At 46.4% G+C, this 19037-nt stretch overlaps 1 protein-coding gene across 5 annotated transcripts in view; it reads right to left on the bottom strand.

The window, feature by feature from the left end:
* VANGL1 (VANGL planar cell polarity protein 1) overlaps positions 1–16065 on the bottom strand; it is a 44390-nt gene extending 28325 nt beyond the window's left edge. The window contains exons 1-4 of one of the 5 annotated variants that reach the window (XM_027878880.1): positions 15881–16065; positions 6457–6749; positions 4599–4725; positions 825–1432 (exon numbers count right to left, since the gene is read on the bottom strand). In XM_027878880.1, coding sequence (XP_027734681.1) covers positions 825–1432; positions 4599–4725; positions 6457–6539 — 818 coding nt within the window. In that variant the 5' untranslated portion in view covers positions 6540–6749; positions 15881–16065. Of the gene's footprint in view, positions 1–824; positions 1433–4598; positions 4726–6456; positions 6750–13162; positions 13182–13899; positions 14155–14382; positions 14404–14605; positions 14658–15880 lie in introns of those variants that run through there. The other 4 variants (XM_027878878.1, XM_027878882.1, XM_027878879.1 and 1 more) reach the window with 4 other exon arrangements.
* Between the last annotated feature and the right edge of the window lie 2972 nt (positions 16066–19037).

The following is a 19037-nucleotide window of genomic DNA, read 5'->3' as shown; positions in this document are numbered from 1 at the left end:
CTAAACACTATTTACCTCAAGCCAAACAAAACTGCAAAACACTGCCAGTCTTAGAAGCAGGGAAAGAGCCCCCAGTCACTGGAATCAGCCTTCAGATCCCATTTGCTACCTGGCAAAGCCCTTCAAGGTAGCCCTAGCCTGTCACAGTAACAGGCTTCAAAGCACAAACCCCTGAACACAAGTGTTTCAACTGGCCACAAAAGGCACACATGATCCAAACGACCACACTTGACTTGAACCAAGGGACCTTTCCACAGATTCCTAGCACGGGTCTTGGCTGCACAGGGCAATGAGGAAAAATGGACATTTCCAACAGCACATTAGATTGCTGAATGCTTTCTCACACAGGGACACTAACTTCTTCCTTCAGCCCGTGCCACACAGACTGGCCTGCAGTCAGGGGGCTCTGAGTTATGGTCTGCACAGCCTGAAGGGCTGCTCTCACAGCAGAGCCTGGCCTGTGCAACCACAAAGCACAAGCCAGACTCGCAGCTCTCCACTTCTCTCCAGTAAGGAGACAAGGTAAGAAGCCCAGAGAAGGATTTTAAAGATCTCATCAGGCGTAGCCCAACGACCATCTTAAGGTTGTGACATCAACTCTTTGCACTTGCAGGAACACACAGGACTACTCTGAAGCCGGGACAGCCTCTCCCATGCTCAAAGAAGGGAAGAGAGGTTCAGTTTAGTGACTTCGGAGGAACTCCAGGATTCTTCTGGGGGAAGATTCAGAAACCAGTGATACCACACACTCAGCAGCAGTTGCTGCTTTGCGCTACAGCACAGTCACACATCTACGACACTGGACCTCAAGGGCTTGTACCTACCTCAGGTGTCCCAAGCTGTAGTATCGCGACTCTCCGTCCGTTGACCGAACCACCTTGACAGTGAACACGGGCTGCAGCTGCCGCAGCTCCAGCAGCACAATGGCCAGGTAGTGAATGAAGAGCAGGGCGTCCACCAGAGACACCGCGTACTGCACGATTCCCTGGTAGTTGGTGTCCTTCGAGTCCAAGATGCGAACGCCGTAAAAGAGCCAGTAGGAAAACACAAAGAGGAATATGAGGACCAGCAGAAGGGCCCGAAACACGAACACCCTTGGTAGATCTGCCTTGGGTTGGCGAAAAAAAAGAGCCCAGGTCCCAATCAGAAGAATGAGGAGTTTAAATGCCACAGAGATGAACAGTCCCTCACAGACAGTACCACACGGCTCCAGATCATCTCGCCACAGGATCTGGGGTAACAGAATGAAGGCAATGGGGGTAAGGAAGACTAGGAGTCCAAGAACAGCTGCCACTGTTAAGCCCAGGTAACGTTTGCAGTCCAACCCAACGCTGTCTTCTAGATCCTTACTGATCCGGGCAATGTCCTCCTGGGAAATACTGTGCTCGGAGGTGCCCGTGATTGCTGTCGTGGTCTCACCCCAGTTGTCATCCTGAGGGAGGAAAAGACAAATAAAAATAACACTGAAACAATCAGGCTATTCCTTCCAGGTGTTCCATTTTTCTTGCCCGGAATGATTACTATGACAGCCTTAAGTCCCAGAAAAAATATATAGCAAAATCGACACCTTCAATATATTGAATAATCAACTCTGACAATTATCAAAGGTTTGGAAAGAACACCACCCTGTCCAAACCAGTGACTGTAAACATTAGGTGTTAAAAACCCGTAACTGTAGAGCAGGTAGCTCAGCTTGCTGTGCCACTCACTGTACCCCAGAGGTTCCTCTTCCAGCACACTTAACAAGTAACATGACATAAGTCTTGGAAACTGTAGTAATCATCAGTTCCCATGTCCAGGGCAAGGACTAGCATTCTTCCAGCCCACAAATTCTGCGGTGCAAGTGCACCACAAAAGCACCTGGAAGGGAAATTTTCATTTCAGTGTTTCAAGCCAGTTGTTGTTGTTACACAATCAAAAACATGTTCACACATTATTTTTCCATCCGTAACAGAAGCAACCACACCTCCAGCAAGTTCCTCCACTTCACTGTCTTTTATTCTCCTCTACAGTAGTACTGCCCTCAATAACTCACAGTATAATAAAAGTTTAGTTAAACCAACAAATTACAGAGGATATTTTCAGGTACAGAGCTTTTAAGTTTAGAGGATCCTAGACTGCCAAGTAGCTCTCGTATTACAATCCAGGACATTGTCAGAAGCCACTTATCCACAAAGAAGCTTACCTGAAATACAGTCACCACATAGGCAAGTTTCAGATTACATTACGTTTTCTGAAAGTCTCATTTCTCCCCTAGCTAGCATCAGAGAACTCCTGCAAGCTGGTTCTCCCATCCCACGATGCCTCCAATTGCTCCTTCCTGCTGCTGGCAGAGCCAAAGAATTACACACTGACATGTATGGATTTGACTCACAGCTGCTGCTGGAGTGACTCATGCACATGAAGACTCCTGATGCTTCCCACAAATGCACACCAAAGAGTGGTAAGGCTTGTGCTTTTTTTGCTTGGCACCTGACACCTTTTTAGATGCAATGCTCATTCAGAACCACATGTTTTTTCTTTTCCTCCTACCCTCCTCAGTGTATCTTCCTGTAGCCTGTATCATTAACAGGATTTACACCTCCTCCCAAACTTCTGCAACTATAAATGCTGACCAAAACAATCTGTTTTAAAAGACACAGGCATCATTTTAAACCTTTATTCACTTCTTTAAGAGTTAGAGGAAAGAGTCTCCAATAGTCTTTGGGAAAGGAATAGAACTGAAGCAGCAGATCTACTTTGAACAACTCCAGGGATTTAACTTCTAATGCACTCCAAGACATGAATACCTCCCATGCCTAGAGCAGTAGGGTTTTGAGACAGACCAACCACAAATAGTCAGCATCTTGAATTAATATGAGAGGCTTTTTGAGTCACTCCTCACCAAAGCAGAGGCTCCAGAACAGATATCTGCATTGTAGTATGTCCTGAAAAGCAGCATATTCCTACCACATTTCTCTCTTTGCCAGTGTTGCCAGTAAAGCAGTTTAAGCATTTCAATTATTTTATGTTTATGCATTAAATAGTTCTGCATGGTTTCATCCATTTGATGAGCTGCAAAATTGTGCAGAAAAGAGAAGGGACAGAAGGAAGGACCAGAGCAGCTTAAGGCTACATCCCAGAAGACAACAGGCAAAAGTCACAGTGTTCCGCTTATAACTCTTCCCACTACAAGTGGCATAAGCAAAATCATGCAATTATATGGAAACCATAGACTCGTAAAATGCTTTGGGTTGGAAAGGACTTCAAGATCATCTATCTCCAACCTCCCTGTCATAAGTAGGGCCACCTTCCACTAGACCAGATTACTCAAGAGCCCCATCCAGCCTGGCCTTAAACACTTCCAGGGATGGGGCATCCACAACCTCTTTGAGCAACCTGTTCCACTACCTCACCACCCTCACAGTAAATAACTTCTTCCTAATATCCAATCTACACCTGTCCTCTTTCAGTTTAAAACCACTCCCCCTTGTCCTATCACTACATGCCTTTGTAAAAACTCTCTCTGGCTCTCTGGTATACTCCCTTCAGGTACTGGAAGGTACTCCCTTCAGCCACAATAAGGTCACCCCAGAGCCTTCTCTTCTCCAGACTGAGCAACCCCACCTCTCTCAGCCTTTCCTCATAGGAGAGGAAATACAAGTCTAAATCTTATTGTTGGACCTAACTCAGAGCACTCTGCTCCCTAGGAGAAAAGTCTGGTTCATGCATCAATTATTTTGCTTTGGCTTTAATTGAGGAGTACTGCATGAAAACAAGAGCTTAAAAATTCACCAGTACCTTTAAAACTATTTGAAATAATAGCTGGGACTTGTGAAAACAATCATCTGATTACAAAATACCAGCACATGAAGTGAGCACGCCAGCAGCTACGTGAATGCTGTTAAAGTACCAGTTTGGGTGGAAACTGGACAACAGTGTTTTTTTTTTAAAGGCAGAGGTGGAACCCCACAACCAAGATTTAACACACCTTAAATCCAGCTAGGAGGCACTGAAACATCCTGCATTTTACGTCTTGCAGCATCAGCCATTCTTTGAAAATGAACATGTACCTTCACATTGACTAGTAGAGCAGAAAGAACACTGAATTCATCCTAGGTACAATGTAAATGCAGCATATTCTAGTCTTTATTAAACTCCATGTTCCAAGTTCACCCTCCTTCACAGCTACTTCACACTAGTTTTATAGTTCCTGACTTCTTTCCCTATTGGAATTCTGATTCTAACGTACTTTACATGAATACCTAGAGCAAATCCTCCTTAAAAACTAAAACACACATACAGGTGGAAAGGAAAGGGTTGACCTGAATAATGCACAGTGAGATGACAGAAACAGATGTTTCTACAGAGTTTGGCAGATGACACTCTGAAGACAGAGGCAAATTAGTGCCCAAGGAGTTGTCACATCAGCACCGGTGCAGTCAAAAACAATGCTCCCAGAAAAAGACAAAACTGCTCGAGACCTTGGCTTTATGCACGAATTAAGGGTACCAGTTAAACAGCACGCAAGCAATGCTTTTCTTCCTACTTGTGAGCCAGTAAGCCATGTGTTCTGCTCCACAAAACACACTCCATGTTTGCTTTCACAAGCTCCTTACCTGGCCCTCCTCTGCCCGAGAGGCATCATTCCCAAGGAGCGGCTCTGCAGGAGGTGTCTGGATAGTGACGGACTTCTCAGATCGACTGCCATCTTTGCTTCGTGGCGATTTGTGTCTGTCCCGACTCCTTTTTTCAAAGAGTGGAAGAGGAGAACAACGTTACCAGTTACTGAAATGTGCTACACCTCTACCTGCAACCGATGCCCTAAGCATTAGGTCACAGTCAAGCTTGCCCATCTCTTGATCACATTTCACTCAGTCTACAACAAAACACACTTTAGAAGGGGTAGAAAGGAACCTTGTCCCAAGAGAAGCCTACAATAATAGCCTGGAGGCTGGGACAGACTACCCTCTCAGTGATAGGATGGGGGAGGACAAGGGTACATGCCCACCACCTCACGTTCTCTTAAAACAGCCTTGCATTCTCCAAGCAACTAGGAACTCCATTTGGGATCTACTGGTTTACACAGTTCTCCACCTACAATAAACTGTCTCACGGGGACATGCACAGCTAACACAAGGAATTAATCAATACAGCTTTAGTTCCTTCAGTGTTGAGTCTTGTCATCTATGACCTTAACACTGTAGGACAGTTGGTGAAGTTTATTTCCAGTGGTTAATAACCCCAAGCTGACCTCTTACAAAGAAAGCAAGACCATCAAAGGTACCAGGCTAGTGTTTACTTTCAGAGCACCCTCACAGACCTCACAGCTTCTCATCTGAGAATGTCTCAAGACGAATTAAGGCCTACTAATCTGCCATCAATATTTTCCTCCCCCTTCCCACATGGATGGGAAAGCAGACTTTGCACCAGAGACCCTTGCTGTGCTTAGGGACTGGCTTAATCCTTGTGAGTGTCCCAGTTCTGCTCTCTCCACTGCCTCTCTCTTGGAATAACCAAATCCCAAAGGTATCATGGGATGAGACTTCTTTCAGTTTACACTAAGAGGCTCTAGGATTTTTATGTTGTTTTTGGAACTCTGAAGGCATCTTTCCACATGGCATTCTACGTTTAAAAGGGCAATCTGTATTGGGGACAGGGGGTGCTAAAGCAGGGAAAAAAGGCAAACAAGAAATGTTTTACTCAGTAACTGGACTGTGAGTAAAGAGACTTCATTTCATGGAAGAATTCTTTTTCCAACCACACAGGGTAATTGCTTCCAAAATGCAAAATTGCTTTGGACTAGCTCAGTAACAAGTTGAAAAGACTGTAAGTGGCACACATTTTGCATGTAAAACTAATGATGATGCAGGAAAAAAAAAAAAGTTTCCATATAATTAGAAGTTTTAGAGCAGATGGATTTTGAGGCTGTTGAACTACCACAACAGGAGAGGACTTGCTATTCAAGTTCAGAAAAGTCTGACATCTAATCCAATCAATGCTGAGTTGTTGTTGACTCAAATGCCACTCAAATTTTATTTTAAAAAAACCCAACACACTATCAACACACTGTCAACAGAGTATTCAGGAGAAAGGTGGGGAGAAGCAGGAAACCTTATTATTATACAATAAAGAAATGGCACAGAGGAGAAAACAACCAGCAATTATCAATTTTGGAAGCCTTACACATCTTCTCCCCAGAGACTGTACTCATCCCTTGCACTTTAAGAGCAGAGTTAAGTGATATTTTCCTTCTGTTGGCACAATGCCAATCTTTCTATTCCCACATAGCCCCAGCATACATCCAAGAGGTTGAGTTAGCTGCCAGTCTCCTCACTGTGTTCCCCATGAGGACTCTCCACCTGTATCTCCTCCAGAGCTGTGGCCCCACTGATTTTATCCTGGCTTTCAATTTTTTTCCCACTGGACATGTCCTAGCTTAGAGCAGCAAGTAATTAAAAATAAACATTTCCTTACCCTTGTCTGTGAGCTTTTTTGGAGTGACCTGAGTAGTGGGAGTATCCCGAATATGTTGATTCTGTATCCATTGCAGCAGACATTGGGTATGCACAGAAGGGGCACAGATATTTTTTAGAAAGTCAGTTCCTGGTGCTCCTGAGGCGGAGTCCGTGGTAAAAGTGCTTTCCTGGGTACTCTTTTTTTCCCAGTCATCAGTGAGATCTGATCTTCAGAGATTGAGCAAGCTTCACTTTAAAAGGAATCCGATCAGCGGGGAGGGGAGGAAGGGTGCTTGGCTTCTTACAATTGACCTAAGAAAAGAGAAACAGGCATGGAAGTGCACTCGAAGAAAAGCAAGACATCGTTCCTACTGCAGCAATTCCCTCACTCTGGCCACATGTCACTGCTTATCGCACTGTGTCCAATTCGCAGACTTGTCCCGGTTGATACCTCTCTTCTGATCTAGTGAAATGTATGCATTTGTAGAGCTTTAAATAACTCAATGGATCTCTGTTTTGCAGAGTCTAGACCATTCCTCTAGGTCACCTGGAAAAGACAGTGACTTGGAGAAGGCTCAGCAGCCTAAATACCAAAATCCACCCACAGAAAAAAGACCAGGCTTGGTTTTCACACCCCATCTCTTCACCTCTGTAACACACAGCCCAAATAACCCCAGACTCAGAATGGCAGCATTACAGCCTATATATAGGGGAAAGGGCAGGGGGGGCCACTTTCCTAGGAGAAATGCAGGGGAGGATCAGACCACCATGCCTGAACCTGCTTTGTTTTCACAACTGCAAGGTGTGCCCGTTATACAAGCATTAGCTGCTGTACAATCAATGGCACAGTGAACACCTCCCTCTCTTTACAACCTTTGCCTCCAGAAGCTAATTTGGGCCTCGAAGAATTCAACTTTATTAAAAATCATCTCTATATATACACATACTAATAACACTGGGGAGAGTTGATTAGAGATCACATCTAGCTTATATGGGCCAACACTTCTTACACTGTACTTCCATCTGGAACAGTAGCTCAAGTCACATCTGTAAAGGGCAGAAGAGGGTTATGTTTTTTTGGAACAGGAGCAGAGCAACATCAGAACAATTCCCAACTGTAACATGTTAAAAACCCTGAGTCCTGTGGGGAAGAAAGGTAGACACCAGCCCACTTTCAAAACCCACCATCCTGAATTAGGCGAGAAGAGAAATGGAAGGGAGTTAGGGAGTTAGTCAGCGTTTGGGGAAATGCACATTAATAGTGAAGTGAAGAGGTGCAGCAACGGACAGAGGTACCTTGGCACAGCACACCATTCCTTTGGCACACAGAAGCACTCTCACATGCCTTCTGCCCAGACAACTGCTGCCTCTAGCCAACACAGGACTACAACCAAACTTTCAGAGTGGGCAAAAGACCACTTAATGTTAAATTAGACCTCTGTTATTTTCTGCTCCCAGCACTTTTCAAAGCTGCTAGCAATAAAACAGGCAACCACTGCTTTCAGCCCTCTCCTTCCCCAAAGACAGAGGGACAACAACAGAAATCATGCTTTGGCCAACTGCTCTTGCCAGCCATAAGACTCCTCCACTGACACCTCCAGAAAAGCTCATAACAGAGCAGAGAGCTCTACCACTGCAACCTGTGCCAAAGAACGAAGTCTCTTCCCCACAAGGTTCCTTGGCTGGTGGTGGTGGAATCTGCAGTGAACTAAAGCAGCATCCCCCCTGCATCTGGAGCTGCAGGTATTTGCACAACACTTGGGCTTGCCAGGGCTCTTGGAAAGGAGGCGGCCTTGGGGATCTTTTGTGTACCGGAATTCTTTAAGGGTGTATCTAGCATGCCTTCAGAAAACCTAAAGGCAGCAGAGAATATAGTAAGGAAAAATACAGATGGGAACCTAAGGCCTGGTTTTGGGAGGAAAAGAATGAGGATGGATTTAAACACAGTGAAATATAAAGCCAAGGCACAGCACAATTTGGAAAACGGCATCATTACTGTAACAAGAATAAAAATCCCTCAGCCTAGGATGTGATGTTAACACTCGTTAACTCCCTAGACTTGCACAAACCCTGTAGCTTATGGCTCCAGCAATAGGCTGGGACTCATTAAAGCTGATTTTTACCTCTACTGTCCTGCTTGGCAACCAGAGAAAAATCTTTCCTCTGTGTTCTGATAAGTGGGGGTGAGGCCACCATCCCCCCACTATGATACCAACAGAGGAGATAGCTACACAGGATTTTGCAGTCATTAGGCATTACAGAAACAGAAATACCTTCAGCTGAACAAAAGGTGACAAGTATTATAGCCTTAAATCACTGTTTGTGATGTTACTGGGGTACCTTTGAGAACAACCACTATCTTCACAGATACATACCACTGCACTATATGAATAGGAAAAGCAAGGAATGCTGCTGGCACACATGAGTAAGGGTTATGTATTTTTCATAGGCCTCTAGGAAAGTATAAATTCTTAGCCTTTTCCTCTAACCACATAAAAGAATTTTCCCCCCAAATTCCAGATAAAAGGATCAGAGCTGAGACAGGGACCGGGAACAGAACTCCTCTTCTGACCCCTCTCACCCAATCAGCAGAGGATCACACTTCTCTGGAGGCATCAGAGAACATTTCAGCAGATGGAGGCTGCTGTGGAAATGCACAGGCTGCCTAGACAGGACACATGAACAAGCAGTGCCCATCTGACTGCAGGTGAAGTAAGGCAGTGCTGGGCACCAGGCACGGGAAGACCAACACAGGAAAGCCAGGGCAGGCTGGATCATGCAAACTTTCATTTTCTGTGTAAATAAGAGCAACGGTTTTGACACAGCTCTGTGAAAAGGCGGCCCCCAAAAAACATTAAGTATCCTGGATCACCGTCAAAAGCAGTAATCTTAGAGGTATTTTCCAACCCAAACGATTCTACGATGAACTCAGGGACTCTGCACCTCCTCTTTGCCCTGACCGCAGGACTCACCAGGGACTAAAGAGGTATTCCTGCCAAGGCACTTACACAGGGCTGCCAGGAACAAAATATGTCTGCCCAAACTCAGCTGAAAAAAGCAGAAGACCACTGTATAGTGCCCAACAAAAGCTGGCTGTCAAGAAGGGCTTCCTAGGTTAGCTCAACAAAGAATAGCCTGGACTACTAGCTAGACGCTCTGAGCAGCATGAAAGCAAGAAACCAAGGAGGGAGGAGCATAGTCCAAACACACCCTCCTCATAGCCTAGCCAAGCAGGTTACCCACCTCCTGCTGTATTTTACAGCAGGAAAGCGGAGCAGCCTTACCCCAGAAAAGCTTCTGAAACTACTGTGGAAGAGGTAATGAAGGGATCAATAGTCAACTAACGCTAAACTACGTCTCCAGGTTGAAGCTCTCTCAATGGCATAAACAGAAGTCAATCCTGGATTAGCCACCACCCTAATAGTGCCCACTACTGAAGCCTGAGCTCCAGTGACAAGCTGTGCTGTACATGCATCCTTCATAACACAACCATATCCATAGTAAGTACAGTCTTTAAGCTACTAAATCACTTAATGATTCCTACCCTGCCCCTCTGGGCAAGGACATCTGTGCAGCAACCCCATCATTTGGGGCCTCATCCCTTCACAAACAAGCGTGAATTGAGAGTCCTATTTAGCCAATTGAAACGGCTTCACAAAAGATCATTACATCTCACAGGACTCCACTGAAGGCATGGCCTGTTTGCAGAGCTTCTGGCCCTGCGTGAAACAAAGCTCTTTTGGCCCGAGGGTACAGTTGCACTGTATTTCAGGGCTGACAAGAAAGCTGGTGTAAGTAGCTTCCACCTCCGCACCACGGTTCACCACTCTCGGTTGTGTCAACACAATTCTCAGCAAGCAAACAGCACTGTTGGAAAACAAAACAAAAAATCCCTTTTCTCCCCCCTGCCACGCTTTTGTCTTGGATCCTTTCCGTGACCTAGTTCACAGCACAGCCCAAAACATCAAAACCAACACCAGGGTGAATAGCAGCACAAGCGAACAGCTAAGAGGGGAGACAGGAATGCCTCATCTGTTCCAGTCGTGACAATTGTATAACTGCACACCCAGCACTCTGCTCCCAGTGGGGCCAGCACTCTCACTCTGCCTTTCCCTTACTCACTGATAACAGAAGGAGGCCAAGTACTAGACGGAAAACAATGGTAAGGACTCTCCAAAGGGAATTTTGTGACCCTGTCCTGACAAGGAGGACTGCTGCATCCTGCACAACAGTGAAGAAATGGAGTTACCCCCGAATACCGCAGAGACCACTGTAATTACAGTTTCTAACAGCTACAGAACTCGTTGTAACTCCCTCTTTTCATATGCTCATAAATCTCAAGAAGAGTTCTTTTGAATCGCTATTTTCCATGCTGGAAGCCCAATCCCGTTTCCAACGAAGTCTGCTTTGTGATCGTCTTCAAGGGAGCACAGTTTGGCACTCAGCCCAAGAGAAATTTGAAAGAGCAAGTTACATCTTTAAATCAAAGAGAGCAAACACGAACAAGAACACTCTTTTACATCCCATGCTTTCCCAACAGATTTTCCCCTGTGAAGTTGAGGCAAATAACTCCAAACCATCTCATCTTTGAAATCCTTGTCTGCACAGTTTCAATCTTACTCAGTTTAAAACTTGCAATCAATTAGAGTTGATTTACCAGCCGGTTCATGAAGTTACATGTATTTGGAAGTGCCATCTGGAGCACAAGCAGCCACAAGTGTCTGTGAGGATGTGCGCACACTCGGCTCCAAGCGCTGTCAGCCTCGCTTGTTAAACAGCACCAGCTGTCTGTAGGGTAATGGATGCCCATGAGCTATCGCGCCGAGAAATCTCTTTTCTTCATTTAGTGGAACGCAGAGCTTTGCAAATTAAACACACGGAACCTCAAGCGCTGAGCTATGGGACAGCGTTAGGATTCAAGAGTAAAAACAATGAAAAGACGGGTAAGCAGTGGGGAATGCTGGCACTATCTTGGCTGCACGGTACTGCTGCAGCGTATTCCCATTATTCACTTCAGCAAAACGAGAAGTTGCGTAACTTGCTGCGTTCAACTGCATATATAGTAAGACCTATGAGCAATGCCACAGGAACCTCTTGCTTTTGAACTTCCTGAGCAGGCCCCAATCCAGCAACTTGATCTGTAAGCACAGAAGTTCACCCATGGTAATCTACTTGCAGAGCCAAGAGATTCAGTTTTAATGGCCAACGAACTTCGGGGAAACGAGGTTCTTACATAAGTTTCCTATTTATGTTTGCATGTCATTAAATAAGGTTAATTTCGGCCTTTTACTCTGCAGTGATGGCTCTTGATTTGCAAGCCCCTCATCCTAAAAACAGAAAATAAAATGTAGTAGTCAGCAAATCCAAGCCCTCTAGCAATAGGTTCTCTAGAAACTCTTTAAAAAGACTTTACAGACCCCTCGGAATTTCTAGCCCTAGGTTGAAAATCATTAGTCCATGACGTGGATATTTCAAAAAGAAAAGTCACCTGGTTTATTTATCCACCTGCATGTTTAATCAGAACATGCAACAACACAGGTCTGAAAACCCAGCAAGGCTGTTTCAATTGACAAGAGAAATACCCAGGCAAAACCACCACCCAAGAGAGCAGTGTTTCTGCCTCTTGCCCCCCTGTTACACACTGGAAGTTGGGAAGCTCTCTTATGTGTGATCCATCAGTGCAGCACTTCCCGGGAGGATGTCCTTTGCCCACTCCAAGAGCCACATCTGTGCTGTCCAAGTTTCTGAAGCACAACGAGCATTCAAGTCTATCATGCAAATTATACCTCGTGTGCCATCGTGTCAGACTGGTGAAAGCCTGCACTTCCTCACCCTCGTCTCTCCTGTGTTGCTAGATCTTCAAGTGCACCTCTTAATCCCAGAGCCATGCAACATGACAGAAGGTATTGTGGCCTCACCCTCATACTAGAGCAGCACCTGGGACTGTGCACAGGAATAGTTTTCCATATTGACACTTAAAGCCCTACACCCTTACTGAAACAAACAGGGAAAGAGTCTCGCAAAACACTTCAGACAAGGCAGCACCTGTGCCTCCTTTTCAAAGCTTACTTTTAGCCACAGCACTAAGACAATGAGATAGCATTAGAGGCTATAAACTGCAGAAGCAGCACCTACTGAAGGAGCACCCCTTCCCCTTTAGGATACTGCATATCTGCCTGAATTTTCTATTTGAATTTAGAATGAAAAAGGAGTTTACAGACTCTAATCAAATCTCTAGTACACAGCACAGTGGGACTCCACAGTAATGAGTCTCTTTCTCTCTCTCCCTCCTTCTGTTCAAACCTGTACAAAGCCAATCCATTCTGTCCTTGCAAGGAGAAAAGGAAAAGGTGTTGACCCCTGAGGAAATAACTGCTGGTTTTTAATTTGACCCAAGCCAGAAAATTCTGATGTACAGTCTAATGAGAAATTAAAAGAAGTTCTAAGATAGTTTCCACATGGATTCATTTGCTTCTTCCCAGTGAGGATACCAAATACAAAGAAGTATGACACTTACTGTTTCCTACCAGCAGAACCAGATGTCACAGTTCTCCACTCAGGCCTGCCTCTCAGGTCCCCACACAGCACAACAAGCCCTGCTGCAAAGCCACATTTCTCATTCCATTCTTTGTTATTGGTGTCAGAGGTGGGGGTGTGAGGAAGGCAGGCTACAACAACAACATGACATGCAGTTTTGCTAGATCTCGGTAGCATTTTCCTAGTACTGTATCCCAGTCTCCTAGTGACAGTAAGCCCTCTCCAGGTGGACATGTCCATAAGATAAGAGCCATCAGGTACACTGCCACTACTAACCAAAATGAAAAGGTCAGCAGCAACCACTGGGAGCTGCTGGTCAGTGACTGTGGGCAGTTAGATACTTGCCTGGGTGGTTCCAATACAGCCTGGGATTGTTCCAAAATTTCAGCTCACAGGGAACATTTTTAAGGGAGGCTTTCTGTAAGACTCTATTCACATTTATTTTTCAAAATTAACAACTGAAATGATCACCGAGCCAACACTGGTCTCGTAGTTGCGGCCAGTTAAACAGCCAAATCCCAACGGAGGAAGAGAGCCAAGCATGGTCAAAATGAAGCTCTTCAAAGGCAGCAAAGCACCCCTGAAGCTCTCTTCACAACTCTCCTCCTCAAAGTCAAGATGAACTCACAGACAATGATATCACAGAATATGCTCCATAACATCCTAATTTGCACTTCCAGGCAGCGTGACTTGGTTTCTTAACTCTTTATAGCTGCACAAATCTTGTGGGCAATTTGTTACTGACAAACCCAGGGCCAAAAAACCCCCACTGCTTCAAACAGTAATAGAATCGCTAAGCCTGCCTCCCCAGAGTGAAAATCCTGCCATCCAGTCAGTTATGCTTTCACAGATCCTGCAAGACAGAGCTCAGCGCCTGGAGTTAGTTTAGCACCCTGACAGTCTCCTGAGTAAGAAAAACGCGAACCTTATGTTATTTCACAGCAGCTCTCCAAAGCACGCCTGCCTTTCCGCCGGTCACTTCTGCCCCCTCCTCCCGTGCTGCCCGGCAGGATGAGCCCAGACAGGGAGCAGTTTGATTTACACGTGGGCAGGCAAGACATCCTTCAGCAGAGCCTTCACCCCAGCGTGGATCCACTCGTCTTGGCGCATTCACAGCGCACGGGCTCCTTCCCAGGCGAGGCTTGGCAGCGAGAGCGCTGCCCGCTGTGCGGGGCTAAGCACACAGCCCTCGCCGGCACCGAAGCGCTTATCCCGGGATGCCGGGATCCCTCCCGCCCGCGGTACCAGGGCCGGGACCCGCCGCCCCAGCAGCCCCACGGCGGGCAGGGGCACAGCCCCGGCCGGCAGGAGGGAGGTCCGGCGGCCGCCCCCGCCCGCCTTCCACCTCCGGGCAGCGGGAGCGGGGACGCGGTGGGCTCCCCCCGCCGCCAGCATCCCCGGAGCCTACCTGGGCTCTCAGCCCCCACCGCCCGGCCGGGGACGGAGCCCTGTCGCCAGGAGCGGCCGCAGCGAGGCTGCCCCAGCGCTGCCCCCGCCGCCCCGGGCACCCCGGCGGGGTCCCAGCGGCGGGAGGGCGTGGTGGGGGCAGCGGCGGCGGCCCCCCCCCACACTGCACCCTACACTGCACCCCACACGGACGGATGCACGGACGGACGCACGGACAGACTCACCTCTCTCCCGCGGCCGCCCCATGCCGCTCCCGGCACCGACCCGCCGCGCCGCTCCCCGCCACCTTCCCCGGCGGCAGCCGCCGTCGCTGCTGCCGCCGCCGCCGCTTTCCGCTTCCTGTGCCCGGCACCGCCCCGCACCCCCGGCCCTCCCCCGCCGGAGCCACCGCCCTCCGGGTGAGGCTTCCCTCCGCGGGAAGCGCCCGCCCTCATTCCCACGGGGACATAAGCCCGGTGCTCCGCGGGTTGGCACTCGCCACAGCCGGCTCCTGCTGCAGCCATCCTTGGGGGACCCGCGGCACGACCCGCTACTCGCTCCCCGAGGCCTTACTTGACCCTTGGACCTCTCCCCCTAGTTCAGCCTCCTCTGCATCTCGGGTTGTACGCACCCTCCCTCACATCTGCCGCTGCCCCTCTTCCCCGTCGCCCCCCTCCCTGCTCCAGGTGCTCAGCTCCAGAGCCCCGCGATCCTCCCGAGGCTCTACAGCTCTCCTGTAGCCTTGCCCCTTGCCTGTCCTCAGGCTGTCACAGTCTCCTCCAGTGGAAAGACCAGTCCCTACGAGCTCTCCCATCCAGGACAAGTGTGTTCTTGAGTTTCCTCCAAGGCTCAGTGTATTGCTAGGCACTGTAATGCCTAGCCTTCGGGACGGCTTGGTCTCTTCCTCCACCCATAGCCTGCACTGCGGTGCGCTTCGCCCCTGGTCACAAGAGGTCTGCAATGAGAAAGGACCTCCTGCACGCCCAGGGAGAATGGCCTGGTTTGCTTGAAGCCTGCCTGGGGCACCAAATTCCTTACACACTTGTTGTGGGAAGGAAACAGTAGGGTTGTATGTCAATGCAAGTCACCTTTTCTATGTGTAAATGTTGCTCCTTTTTCATTTCACCTTTGGGTTGCCTTTCCCTTTAAAAATATTTAAGTTTTGGGGCTGTAGAATGAACCAGCAGGTGGGAATGTATGAAGAAAATCTAGACCTCCTAGATTCCAGTCTTACACTTTGAACCACCCAGGCCATAAACTGATCAAATGCAGAAGAAACTGAAATTATTCCTATCAGATAGTTTCTGTGTTGCATTATTGTGCCTTCTGTAGATGGCATCTTTTAATTTTCCTCTTTACTTTGCCCTCATTCCCTTTTCCCAAAATAATGCCATGGTTTTATTTGTGGTGCTTGTCCTTTACTCAACATCCGTGCCCCATAGAATGCCTTTACAATGGAACAGTCAACCAGGAATTACAAAAAAACTTTCCATATCACACTGATTTGGTAGTTACATTACCTCCTATTTTGCATGGCATGCATGTTTACCCAACCTGGTGACTGACTGGAAGAGTCTGATATCAAGTGATAGGCTCCATCTTGTATTATGCATCAACATGTGTCTAAACTTGCCCAAGGCCTGAGTACTCTGCTGCATTCCAGGCACTGGCTCTGCCCTGGGAAGCATCTGACACCCTGCTGAAAGCTGTCTCTCAGCCTCACTGCCTGCTAGTGGCTCTGCACCTCAGCTGCCACAATGGCCTTGCTTCTTCCCTGCCCGGAGGTGGGGGAATGTGACAAAAGCCAACAGCGTAGAGTTTATGCAGGCCATGCATCTGGCACAGGGGAGAGCCCGTGCAAGGAACGAGGTTTTACCTGTGCCGTGTGGGGAAAAGGACAAAGGGAGATGCTGCCCTACTTAAAAGGCTATGGAAATTCAGGGGAAAACTTCAACAAGGGAAAGGGGCCTTTATCAAAGGTCTTTACTAGAGTTCTTTGAAAGCAACTAAGAAACTCTGTTTCTTCTCCTACTATGTTGCACCAGCAGCTGCTTAAGAAGGTTTAAGAGACTTCCTAAACACTAGTTTCATGGTCTACAGTAGCAGGACTTGGTGCAGTACTCCACAGAAAGGAGATTGCTAAGAGATCTAAGCTGGGGATGTATACAAACCTCACTCAGTGAGGACCAGCACCCACGCCCTGTCCAGACTTAGCTGGTGCAGATACCTGTTAGATCCATTTGTGAAGCCCACTCACATCCAAGTCAAGCTACTGCCCAGAAAACGGGCAAAGGAGGAATACACTGTAGATGGGCTCTGGGGCAGATTCTAAGATACTGTTACATGCTTATCTGTCATCATCTACTTAAACCTCTGAGACACGAGGAAATGCTACATATGAGTCAAGCTACTTGTATGGTAGGGTCATAGTTCAGAAATTTATGAAGTGCTATGCTCCTGTACACTACTGAATAGGTAAGATTGGAGTTAGTTAGGGTTGTTTTTTTTGTTTTTTTTTTAAGGTATCCATAATGGATCTCATAGATTCACAGAAGAATTGTTCAAGTTGGAATGGAGTGGTCCAGTCTCCCCACTCAGAACAGGGTCAGCTAAAGCAGATTGCTCAGGGCTGTGCCAAACAGAGTTTTGAACGTCTCTAAAGATAGAGTACACAACCTCTGGGCAACCTGTTCTAATGTATAACACATGCACAGTAAAAATGTGGGTTTTTTTCTCACATTTAAAAGTAATTTCACGTATTTCAGTTTGTACCTGTTCCCTCTTTTCCTTTCACCACATCCCACTGAGAAGAGTTTGGCTCCATTTTCTCACCCCCTTCCAATTGGTATTTATACATGTCGATACACATTTATACACATTGATTCCACTCTGAAACCTCCTCTCAAGGCTGAAAAATCCCTGTTCCTTGTGTGTTGGATGTTCCAATCCCCCAGTCAGGTTAGCGGACTCACTCCAATATGTCCATGTCAAAGTTGGTCACCTTCACTGCTCAGTTCCCTTCTGTTTTCATCTTTTCCCATTGCTGCTGGCATAGTGGCCAGGAGATGTTTTAGGAAGGATCTGTAAGTGGTCAAGTAGATGGACCAGCACTGCTTTATGGCATGATCTTAGATGCACACACAGATAGATGAGGAGGTACATCACTCATATGAAGCCTGGCCCAAGCTTGGTCTGTTTAATGAAGTAGCACACAAAAAAAGGGATATGATATCAGATTCTTCATCCCTTCCTGCAATGCACTTGCATGAGATCATAAATACCTTTGATTTGTTCCTAATTTGTCCTTCTTCAATGAAAAAACAAAATATCCTTATCATGTGAATGACAATGCTGCAACCTCAAGTTCACTGGAAGTAGCAGAGGAAGGCCAGTAGATGCCCTGCACTTACTTCAATAAATAAGTCAATAAAATAATTATTTTCTACTTAAGCCAGCAAAACCTGAAACTTTTTCAGATTTTTATAAGAAGCAACTTCTGGCTTCCCTTAACTCTTCTTCAGCTTGTTTTTTTCAACAGTAACATGACTAACATTCTCATAAGGCTCCTTGAGGGGATTGTTTGTATCCTTAGCTTTGAAGAAACACACAGGAAAATTATACAAGTGCAATCAGGAACATTCTTTTCCACGAGGATCCAGACAGTTTTTGTCCGTATCACATTTTCTGAAGATTCTGGGTGCCTTCCCACAAGTGCAATACCATCTGATCAGGGCCAAGACAGGTGGATGGTTTGGTCCAACATGAAAAACACACACTGATTCATTTATGCAGGAAAATCAAAATGATAAGAGATCTGCTTTTTAGAGGAAATATTCATATGTAATTCTACTAATCCAGCTACTGCATTCTGCAGGCTTGTATTTTTCACTCTGAAAAGCATGAGTTGTACAGAAAAACAGGGAGAGATGGATGTTCTGTCACAGCTGCGCTGAACACAGGTTATCTTGGATCCACTAGAAGAGGCACTTTGTGAAATGTGGACATTATCCCTTCTTATAGCAAATCCCTTAGAGTTTTGAACCACTGCTTTATATTTTGATTTACTGATCACAGCACATGATCAACCTGCTATCCACCGAAATTAGCTAAATTCTCTCTTCCAGGATCATATATTGTAAAGTGAGGGGAGTTTTCACACAACTTGACATGTATCTTACACTTTCAAATCACGTCTTGGCTCAAAAGTTTGCTTTCCTTTCTCCTCCAGGACCTTACATTCACTTATTTGTAAATAAATCCATCTACTTGCCCTAATATTTTTCTACTGATGACTTTTGTGGGCCTGATTCTGCTTTGTTTGGAGACACATACATACAGTATTTTTGTTAAGATACTGAGGTCAAATTTACTGTAGATTTTCTCCATCACCTTGGAAACTAGTCTTTTTCTTTTTTCCCCTCAAAATCCAGGCTTCACCTTCCCCAAAACACAGTGACATATCTAGATAATTTTTTGTCTTTGATAAAATTCAGTGACAAACTCACATATCTACACATGTCCATAAATAAAAAAACATAACACTGGTTTCTCAGTTTGGTATGGTTTATACTGTTTCCTGAGTAGAATGAAAACATCATTTTTAAGTTGCAGGCCACAGAGATTCCTCACCAAAGACAGAACTTGTGTGTACAATGCCCTGAGAATCAGAGGCAGTGC

The sequence above is a fragment of the Empidonax traillii genome, unplaced genomic scaffold (genome assembly GCF_003031625.1).
Source record: "Empidonax traillii isolate 1590-97213 ecotype Southwest subspecies unplaced genomic scaffold, ASM303162v1 scaffold46:size3806547, whole genome shotgun sequence".
Classification (NCBI taxonomy): domain Eukaryota; kingdom Metazoa; phylum Chordata; class Aves; order Passeriformes; family Tyrannidae; genus Empidonax; species Empidonax traillii.
The sequence above is the reverse complement of the archived record's forward strand: the minus strand, read 5'-3'. Positions and strand labels throughout refer to the sequence as shown.